Source organism: Brassica oleracea, chromosome C5 (assembly GCF_000695525.1).
Source record: "Brassica oleracea var. oleracea cultivar TO1000 chromosome C5, BOL, whole genome shotgun sequence".
Classification (NCBI taxonomy): Eukaryota; Viridiplantae; Streptophyta; class Magnoliopsida; order Brassicales; family Brassicaceae; genus Brassica; species Brassica oleracea.
In genome coordinates this window covers 6,494,542-6,505,860 of record NC_027752.1, presented here as the reverse complement: position 1 = coordinate 6,505,860, position 11,319 = coordinate 6,494,542, and the positions used below count along the sequence as shown (strand labels likewise).

Below are 11,319 nucleotides of genomic sequence, written 5' to 3'. Positions count from 1 at the left end.
CAAACCCTAACTCCGGCCCGGTTAATCCGGCGCCGGAGGAACCCTTCCTTCCTTCTAATCTCTTTTTTTCTTTGCTCTCTACATCTCTGTCCTGTCAGTTTGCTGATATGCTTGTTTATTCTGGGTCAGAAAGACTCATCTGAAGCCTTGATTCAACGAGGACGGTGGCGAATCCCGACGAGATCTGGAGTGACGGCGAGGCTGACATGACGGCGGTGGTGTAGAGAGTCGGCTTTTAGGGTAGCAGAGAAACCGGATCTGATTTTTCTTTTTTAGATCCATGGCGTCTCCGGTTTGGCGACGGCGCGTGAGCCCGAAAGACGCCTCCTTTCACATGGATCTAGGTCCTTACGAGGCAGTGAGATGTGAGGAGGAGATAGTTGAAGGCACGTTGAAAGAGTATGGTCTCCCGATTCTCGGGCCCACACAAACCATGGGCTTCGCCGATTAGGTGGAAACTGAAAGTTAACATACGGCGGTTTGTGGCGACAGTTCTAGACCCCTGCGACAAAAAGAGAAACTAGTTAAACCGTGGGTAAGGACTTTGCTTCTCGGAAAGCTTGGATCTGTCTTATTTCGGCTCATGCTTGTTTGTCAAGGCCCGACTTTCATTACGGATTTTTGTGTCCGATTATTGGCTGAGGGTCGCAACTCTGAACACCAAGAGGATGACACTAACTCGAGGATGTGCCTTTGGTGAAGAAGCTACTGGTTCATGTACTCATCTGTCAATCATATGGAATCAGTAGGCTAGCTTAAGAATGTACTTGGGAGTAGTTTGTTTATTCACTTGCGTTCGTAGTTATTGGTCATACCATTAGGTCGAATGTAGGGGTTTAAGTATTTTGTTGGCATAGGAGCGAAGCTTTCGGACCAGTAGTGTTGATTCCAACCAAGAGATGCACCGAGAGGTGATGAGGCTTTGGTCCGGTGCAGCAATCAAATCCTTGGGAGACCGATGTCAATGCGTCAATATGGTATCTTAGCCAGTGATGAACATTATACGTCTACAATGTCTTCGCTTCTTTTGGTCCAAGTAGTAGTGTAAGAACCGGCTTTTCCTGTGTAGTGGGAAGAGTGTCGCGTTCAATGGATCAAAATTGCAACAAAGGTTCAGATTGGTAGTGTAGGATCCAAGTAGTGATTCTAGATGATACTAATCTCGATGTTGTAAGTGTGGTTGTAAAATCATGTGTACCCTTCATTGGTTAATGAAAAGTTGATGATGAATTAAAAAAAAAAAAAGTCCCTGACAATACGGCCAGTAGAAAAAATATATTTACAGATACAAGATATATATCATATAAGTATACACTGCAGGTTCACATATATTATTTAGCTTTGTTTCCAAAGAGTAGTTCCATCCTTATCCCCATCATGAAAGCAACATTACAATGTATGGTCTACTTAGCATGCATCAAAAGAAAAAGAATTGAGCAGTGGTATCTCATTTTCCAAGTTCTTACTAGCTTAAATATAAATTTATTTATTTTTGCTTCTTTACATGAATTAGGCCATTGTGTCTTGGTACCATCGACTTGTTAAGGCCGTTTTACTGGCTAATGTATTACGTAATTATTTAAACGTTAGTTTGTTTTTCCTCAAACATTGTATATTATATATAAACGTGAAAATTTCGCTAGCAGATAGCCCACAAAATTGCCTTCTTTTTTTTTGGGTCAAAGCCACAACATTGGCTTTATATATCTAATTTTGTAAAGTATATTGAATGAGTGTTTACATCTCTCTATGCAAAGCTACTCAACCTCGAAGAAGACCTAATTTCGATATTCTCTGTGTTGACACAAAATTAGTGATCTTAGCTTAGGGTATGGTTTAAATTACTTGGTTCAACTGCCGTTTCATAAGTTTCTTACCTGGAAGGTTGTGTACACGCGCCTCTTGCTTATTCTGTTTCTTTTTTTTTTTTTATCTCGTTACACAAAAAATATCACTTTACAATTTCAATTCAAATTAGATTTATTTTCAGTTAAAAATTAATTGAAAACTACATTGACTTTATAAATAGTTTTATTTATCTCAAATACTATTAATCAGAGAAGTGTAATTAATAACAATTTACATATATTTCACTTACTTTCTTAAATTGTGTGAAAAATGTCAAAGTGTCATTTATTCAGAAACGGAGGGAGTATTAGTTACAAATTCGCAATTTAATGGAAAACATGATACTCTTTCCGTTTTTTAAAGATAGACGTTTTGGTATTTTCACTCATTAAAAAAAACATATTCCCTCCGTTTCAATTTAAATGTCGTTCTGGAAGAAAATTTTCGTTTCAAAATAAGTGTCGTTTTATGATTTCAATGCAACATTTATTAATAAGATTCTTCTGTTTATTTTTTCATTGGTTGAAATATGGTTAGGTGTATGAGTAATAATGTTTTTATTTTGAAAATGTACAAAATTAAACGTTTTTTTTAATCCGTGTGCATAAGTCTAAAACGACAAATAAAGTGAAACGGAAGGAGTATTAATCATGCATTGTTTTTTTTAAAAAATTATCAAATTCCAATGTTTTTTTAACCAATAGTCTTTCAATAAACCTAATTAATTTTATTGAAATTTACAATTTTCATAAAATATACTCCCTCTGTACAATTTTAAGTGGTGTTTAAAGTTTTTACACAAAGATTAAAAAAATACAAATTTCTATACAATTTATTTTGGTTACATAAAATTGCATTAAATAAAAACAGTCTAACCAATAAGAAAAACATGTAGTATTTTGTAATTGGTTGCAAATTTCAATTGACATTAAATTTTATCTAGAAATGTGAGAACATCACTTATTATGAAACAAAATAAAAATGCTTAAACACCACTTAAAATGGTACGGAGGGAGTATGTCTTTGTGAAACCATTTTTTAAAAAACTTATATATTAATGAAACAGAGAAAGTATAAACTATCTTCAATATATATGTATATATATATATATAAACAAAAAATAAATATATTGCAGCAACTTCTCTAAAATAAATAATTCCTTAATAGTTAATAAAGATAGAATTTATTCCAATTTATTTTAAATAACATTTTACAAATTTTAGAATAAAAATAGAGAAATTGTATATAATATAAATATTTATTTTAGAAAAAGAAATAAAGATTGAATGAAATAGATTTACTTCTATATACTATTATAAAATTAATATAGAGATGAGTTGAAATTTTTCTAAAGATAAATTAAATTTCACTCTCATATGTTTTTCAGATTTATATTTTTGGTATTTTTTTCTTGATTTCTATTTTGTTCGTACTTCTACAAAATTTTCGATTATGTACAAGCATAAGTGCAATATAGTAAGTGAATATGGTGACTTCAAATATGTAACTAACTCGATTGTGTGGAAAACAATACTAGCATATATCTTGATTGAAAACACAAAATCAAAAGATTAATCCACCATATATTACTAATTTAGAAACTAAACTAAACTAAGAATAAAGTGGGCATTGATGGTGTTAGTTGTTGGAGGGAATGGCTCAAGTTCCCAAAGAGATTAATTATACTTCTAATGAGATGAACGTTCGTGGGGCTTTTCTTTTTATGATCTCATCATGCCAAGTGGGAGCGACCTCCAAATCACATACCAATATACCACTAAGGCAATAACCTCCACGTGTCTACCAACATATATACATACATGTAAAACAGATTTACGAGGACAAAAATAAAATTATTAAAACTCAGGGAAACCTACCAACTTTTATACTCTTCCTATCCACTTGATCAAGTTTTTACTTGTTTAGTGTGAATTGGTTTAAGCTAAGCAACTTCTAATTCTAAGTAAGCAAACCAATCAACTGTTATTTGAGTGTAAAACAAATGTCATAAACTAGACTTAGTTATTTTTGTCTTGTTTTTTTTCTGCTTTATACAGCCACTCTCGTTCTATTCCTATTTATATAATTAAGTTAGTCCTCATCTCCCCTATTTAATAAGGAAAAAGAGCTTTGCTCTAAGCATATAAAATTATTTCAGCATATAAAATTATTTCAGCATATATATGTGTGTTGATTGGTAACTAAGAATATATAAAATTGATATCTGGATGTGAGATTTCAAAGTCGGGAAATGATAATTCGTACTCTATAGCTAGTGGTGGTTCGATTGTGACGGGTTCAAATATATTGATCTCTAGCTGAAGACTGCATATCGATGTAAAATTGTGTCGTAATTGTATAGTAGATAAAAGTATGAAATTTGATACTAGCTATAAATTTAATAAAAGGATATAAATATTACTTTTTATACACTTATACTAATATATCAATTTTAATATATCTATACTATTATCTGCAGAGTGATTTTAAGTTCTGAATTTTCACATTAAAAATTAGAATGGTTAAAATCGTTGGTATTCTTAATGAACAATTATATTCATTTTTTATTTAAATTATTTGCTATAAATGATTCTAAATTAATATAATAAAATTAGCCAAAAATATTTTAAATTTTATTAGATTAAATAATTGATATAAAACTAATATAAAAAAAGTTTTTCAAAAACTTAAAAAACATATTTCAAATAATAAAATATAACTTGTGTATATACTTTGTTGCTATCTGAAAAAAAACAAAATTAAGTAATATAAATATGCATAAATAAATATAATTAAATAAAATGCATTTTATATAAACAAAAGAGAATTTTGAGCGGTTTTAAATATTTATTTATTATCAATAAAAGTATATTTATTTATTATTAATAATAAGAAAATTAAAATATCTATAGATATTCAGTTTAAACGTTTTGAGAATATAAAAATAATTTATCATGTTAATCTTTTAATTAATAATGTTTATACTAATAAATATCTGTAAATAAGTATGATTTTATGTCCGAACGAAACACCTGGTAAATATTATAAAGGGCGTAGAAATTTGATACAAGTAATATTTGTTATAATTATTACAAGGCTCTTAAATTTGATACAAGTAATATCGATATAATAATTACAAGGTCTTATCTACTGCACATATTAGTGAAAGAAGACTTGTATAGTGAAAGAAGACTTGTATAAGACTGCACATAACAATGTTCTAACTTTGGACCAATTCCAAGTCTAACAATTAATATTTTTAAATTTAATCTCTAAACACCAGCTTCTATATACTACGATTAGGTCGTGCTCGTGGTATTGGGTATCATTGCCGCTCCATTGTCATCATTACGCTGCTTTTAATCTTTCACTCGCCACATCGTATCGTATGGAACTCGTATTTTACTTAACAAAATAAAACTTAAAAAAAAAAATCATACCAAAAAACTTTTAAAGAATCTCGGTATGAAAGAAGACGAAGACGTAAACTTTTAAAGACTAATATCAAAAGAATTTTTTTTTGAAGACAAATGCTTTACGTGAATCTTTATTGCGTACACCATTAATGGGACTTATCTAGATTACTATCATAAACTTAGTAATAAATCTATGGGGCTTGTTTCAAAAAAAAAAAAAAAATCTATGGGGCTTTTTTGGTGGAAACACAAAAAATATTAATGCGTTTGTCTATTTTCATTAATTTGAACTTACATTTATCCCCATATGTAAACACGATAGATAAATAATCATATAAATTCGCACACGTGTGCAAACAAAAAGCGATTGAGATTTTTTGGGAGGTTTTATTGGGAATTACTGTTAACATATATAGTTGAAAATATTTACGTTTAGTCGAGGTAAGTTGCATGGGATTCCTACAATCCCATGGGGCCTCACTTCAGAAATTTGAACCACCTTTTCTAGAACCCTAAAACTACTCCTCTTGTTCTTTTAAAATATTTTATTCATGTGTCTACAAGGCTACAACGAAAAGCTTCAAGGAATCCGATGTTCATTTTAAATTCTACTTAGGTCTCCGTAATTTAATTTAATTATACTTAGGCCTTAATAATATACTAATGTTTCGTATTTTCATATGTTACTCTAGCTCCACTGCCTCTCCTAAATTATCCTTGTTTTTACTGCCATTTATCTATTTTCTTCTTATTTAGCTAAGAGCTAGCATATACGTAGACCGATAGACTCCTTCCGAAATTCGTTAGAGATCTATGTAAACCGCTATAGATATCAATTTTTTTTAATTTTATACTGGGAAAATAAACTATAGAAAACAAGACATTCTTGCACACTTTAAGGATGCCTGTTAGGATGAGATTTGACCAAAATTCTACTATGCGCCGGCCATTTTCTGTTTACTTTTTCAAAAGACTGACCAGTTCAGAGTTAACCACTTTCCTTTTCTGGATAAAGTTTTCTTTGATTTGGTTAAAGTTTAACCAGTTACATGGTATGTGCGTTCAACGTAAATGAAAAAGATACAGATGTGCACGTATATGTATGTGCAGGCTATTCCCATGCATGTGAAAAAATGTGACTTAAAGCTTGGGGAGAAACTAGAAAGAGAGGAATCTTGCGTCTTTATTGAAAGTTGAAAGTTGATACATCCATCTATTTTAGAGTGTATTCATAATGCAATACACAATTTCCAGCTTTCTATAAACTCGCATTGCGACCAGCTTCGAAGAATTTTATTGGTGCGCTGTCCCGTATTTGAACTTGGATCTAGCTAGTCAGATTCAAGCATTTCTGCCCATTGTTTGAATAGAGAGTGGTTGAATTTAATCTATTGAAGTTAATCATGATATTAGCAACCACTGAAGCACTTCTTGAAGAAAATAATATGATTCTTATTTCAACTGATTACTTGAAATATTTGAATTGCATCCCATTATTAGACATGAATAACCTGTTTCTTATATCTAATATTTCATGGAATATACGTAAAATAATACTATATCTTATTACTGAGCTTCACCATATCAATGATACGCATAACTAAATAACTCAATGTTAATCGTCATAATCAAGGAGTTACTGAAAACAATGTATATCTAAATTAACCAATAAAATAAAGTATAAACAAGTATTCCGTTTGTTTCATAATAAATGTCATTCTAACATTTGTTACACAAAAAAAGTTACTTTAGAATTACAATGCAAATTATATTTTATTTTCATCTTGAAATTAATTGTAAATTGCATTGATTTTATAATTATTTTATTTATCTCAAATACCATAAATATTTTATTTATTTCAAATACCTTTTGTCAAATAAACATAATTAATAATAACTTAAATACATTTCAATTACTTTTTAATCTATAGGAGAAAAATCAAATGACACTTATTAAAAAATAGGGAAGTAATTAAAAATAAGAATGGTCGCCAAAAAAAAAAGTCGCCCAAAAAAAAAAATTAAAAATAAGAATGATACGGTCAAAGTTGGAAATTGTGTAAGACTGCCTAAGATTTGATGAGAATGTGTCAGACATCAAAGTGAAGGTAAAGTTCTAACTCATCTCTATCGACCAGCTCATCCACTCACAAACCTATAATCCATTTCTTTCTCCAATGTAGGAGTATACTTTAATTACTAACAAAATTAATTGGAATCTAATGGAGGTAATATATGGTCAAAGAGACTGCATCTGGATTCTCATGTTATGTAAAAACAATTCGCGTGATATTGCCATACAACGAGCAACTGGTCCGACTCATCTCGGTAAGTTCATCAAGATAAATTGATTGGTTACTGGTGAGAAATAAGGATGAGAATGTTTGAACAAAAAAAAAAGAGAAGTCATAAAAACTTTGAACTTTCAAATTACAGTAAAAAAACCTTTGAACTCGTGTTTGAACCAAAAAATGCTTCAACTTTTAAATATTATTTTAACTCTTATTTTTGTTGAATAGACCATTTTAGAAACCTGAAAAGTCAACTATTAAACATGTAAACGTTTCTTAACTCGCTAAACAACATTTTTTAAAAACTGAGTAAACATTAATGAAATGTCTCGTTTTACATCTGTAAACATTTAAATCATCTCATCTTTTGCGAAACCTAATTTTTTTTAATTTTATAATCTCTCGATCTTCTAATCTCCAAAACCCAGAGCCATTGATAATATAAAGGATGACTAGGACGATGGTACTTCGGGTATGTCCTAGTGAGAAATCTTAAGTAGAAAGTGTTCGGGAAACTATGATTGAACAACATAATCAGGTCGGTACTAATGAGAATGATAACGAGGTTGAGAATAATGATATTGGTGTTGAAGAAGAATTTTTAAATAGCATTTAAAACGACGTTATTTAGTAAGTTAATAGACGTTTGTGGTTTAATAGCTGATTTTCCGAATTTCTAAAATGGCCGAGACAACAAAAAATGAGATTTAAAATAGCCAACATTTAAAAGTTGAGATATTTTTTGGTTCAAACACCGGTTAAATTTTTTTTTTTACTTTAATCTGAGAGTTCAAGATTTTATTGGATGTTTTCTCCAAAAAAGAAAAAGGATGAGAACGTAGAATCAGATCAGCCAATGGATACACGAATAATATAGTATAAATATGAATTAGTTACACGATCTTAATAGTTTGACTAGCTTTTGGTAAAAAAAAAAAAAAAGTTTGACTAGCTTAACATCAATCATTATGGTATTAACTCCTATAGATTCTTAAAATGCACGGCAGTTGAAAAAAGAAATATCCATGCCGTTTCTCTTACCAAAACGAAGACTACTCGCTGTTTCAATATAAACCAAACATCAAGACGTTTCTTATCGCACAGCTAAAAGCGCGCCTATTACGTAGTTCTTCTCCCACATAGATAAGATAGAAAGATACTGAAAGAATACACGAAAGATATTCTTATTCTGTTTATAGAATTTTGTAATCATCCTATAATCTAGGGAGATCTCTATGATCTCGTAACTATCTTGTACATATAAACGCTTGTACATCGCTCATGTTGAACAAGGCAATATACAGACTTTCATGGTATCAGAGCTACTTTCCTGATCCATTTTTTTTTCTTTTGTTCAGTCTTCATAAGTTACTCTCGATCTGCTCTGTCTTCAATGGCACAAGTTGAGCGGGCGTTCGGAGTAACCAACATCAAGACGCACATACCTTTTGTGCTCGATCTTGACGTTTTAAATTATGATGCATGGAGAGAGTTATTCTTAACTCACTGTCTGGTATTTGATGTCTTAGGACATGTCGACGGTACCTCCATTCCCGAGGGTGATGACGATCAACCATGGAAGAAGCGTGACGGCATCGTAAAGCTTTGGATATATAGCACCTTAGCTCCTCCGTTGTTCAAATCTTGCTTCAAAACCGGAGGCACTGCTCGTGACATCTGGCTAAGAATTGAAAACCAATTCCGCAACAACAAAGAGGCTCGAGCCATTCAGCTCGACAATGATCTCCGAACAAAGGAGATTGGAGATTCAACTGTTCATGAGTACGCTCTAGCCCTCAAGTCAATAGCGGACCTTCTCGAGAACGTTGAGGCTCCCGTGAGCGACAAGACATTGGTCATGTACATGCTCAATGGTCTCAATGAACGTTTTGATCACATCATTAACGTGATCAAACATCAAAAGCCATTCCCCTCATTTGATGAGGCTCGCAACATGCTTGAAATGGAAGAGGCGAGAATGAAGAAACCAAGCAAAAGCAGTGGTACGCACGCCGATCATTCCTCATCCTCTACGGTGCTCGTTACAACTCAAGAGGGAAAGAATGGACAACCTCGCAATCAGTCAAGAAACTCCAACAACAGAGGCAATCGTCGTGGAGGTAGAGGCAGAGGACACAACTTCCAGAATCGATACAACTTCAACAACTGGAACATGCAGCAGCAGCATTGGCCAGGCAACTACTCGCCATGGAATCCTCAGCAGGCGCCTTGGATGATGTACCCACAAGGCTACAACCCACGCATGTTTGCTCCACGACCAACCAACAATCAATCTCACGAGGCCAACTTTGCAGAGGGACAATTTCAGCCAACAACGGACTTCGCAGAGTCTTTCAACACCATGACCTTGGCTGAACCATATCCAAACTGGTACATGGACTCGGGAGCTTCTTCCCACTTGGCCTCTTCTTCAGGTATGCTCCAATCTGTTCTTAAATTGAACACCGGAAATAAGGTGATCGTTGGTAATGGTTCCTCTATCCCTATACATTTCTCGGGAAACACTGAAATCAATTCAAAAACTCATCCTCTATCTCTCATAAATGTTCTTATTGCTCCACAAATTGTTAAAAACCTTATCTCAGTTCGTCGGTTTACTACTGACAATTGGTGCTCTGTGGAGTTTGATCCTTTTGGTTTTTCTGTGAAGGATCTTCAGTCGCAAAGAATTCTACTCCGCAGTGAATCAACCGGAGATCTCTATTCTGTCCCGTCTTCTCTCAATAAAGCTCATCATGCTTCTCCTTTCATAACTGAGCCGCCTTCTTTATGGCATAAAAGGTTGATACATGCTAATAATGAGACTATACGCTCTGTTATTTCTTCAAATTCATTGCTTTGTAATAAGGACAGCTTACCTTTTTGTAATGCTTGTCAGTTGGGGAAAAACATTAAACTTCCGTTCTTCAAGTCTGAGACCAAAACTTTTAAACCATTTGACTTAATACACTCAGACATATGGACTTCACCAGTTCACAGTTTAAGTGGAGTTAAATATTATGTTCTTTTCCTCGATGATTTCTCTCATTATCTTTGGGTTTATCCTATTCGCAATAAGAGGGATACCTTTTCAAAATACTTACATTTCTACTCTTATGTGCAAACTCAGTTTCAATCATCCATAAAAGCTTTTCAATGTGACAATGGTGGAGAATACAACAACAAAAAGTTCATGGAGCATTTCGATATCAATGGTATTGCTGTTCGTTTCTCTTGTCCTCACACTTCACAACAAAATGGAAAAAGTGAGAGGATGATAAGAACAATCAATAATGCTGTTTGATCTCTTCTTTTTCAAGCCAAATTAGCTCCATCATATTGGGTAGAGGCGCTTCATGCCGCTACTCACGTCCTTAATATCCTACCTTCGTCTGCTATTGGTAACAAAACTCCTCACTTCATGCTTCATGGACATGTCCCGTCTTATGATCACTTAAAGGTTTTTGGTTGTCTTTGTTTCCCAAACATAAATCACTCTCATTTAAACAAGCTTGCTGCTCGCTCTAAACCATGTCTTTTCCTCGGATATCCTCTTCACCACCGAGGTTATAGATGCATGGATCTCAAAACCAACCGTATTATCTTGTCTCGCCATGTCATCTTTGACGAGACGACATTCCCAGCAGCTCAAAAAGTCTCACCAACAACCTCACCTTATCACTTTCTACAAAACACGGAGGACACTTCCCCGATGTTCAAAACTATTCTTGAGTCCAAACAAGCAACACCACTTCCGCTTGTTC

The 11,319-nt window shown here is 33.0% G+C and overlaps 2 protein-coding genes across 2 annotated transcripts in view; one reads left to right on the top strand and one right to left on the bottom strand.

The window, feature by feature from the left end:
- Positions 1 to 8,625: 8,625 nt before the first annotated feature.
- The window catches only part of LOC106295649, a 5,458-nt gene continuing 2,764 nt past the window's right edge, over positions 8,626 to 11,319 (bottom strand). The window contains exons 2-3 of the mRNA XM_013731613.1: positions 11,305 to 11,306; positions 8,626 to 8,714 (exon numbers count right to left, since the gene is read on the bottom strand). The gene's annotated coding sequence lies outside the window, so the exon portion shown is untranslated. The remainder of the gene's footprint in view (positions 8,715 to 11,304; positions 11,307 to 11,319) is intronic.
- The window catches only part of LOC106344371, a 4,104-nt gene continuing 1,733 nt past the window's right edge, over positions 8,949 to 11,319 (top strand). The window contains exons 1-3 of the mRNA XM_013783767.1: positions 8,949 to 10,391; positions 10,686 to 10,821; positions 10,876 to 11,015. Of these exons, the coding sequence (XP_013639221.1) occupies positions 8,949 to 10,391; positions 10,686 to 10,821; positions 10,876 to 11,015 (1,719 nt within the window). The remainder of the gene's footprint in view (positions 10,392 to 10,685; positions 10,822 to 10,875; positions 11,016 to 11,319) is intronic.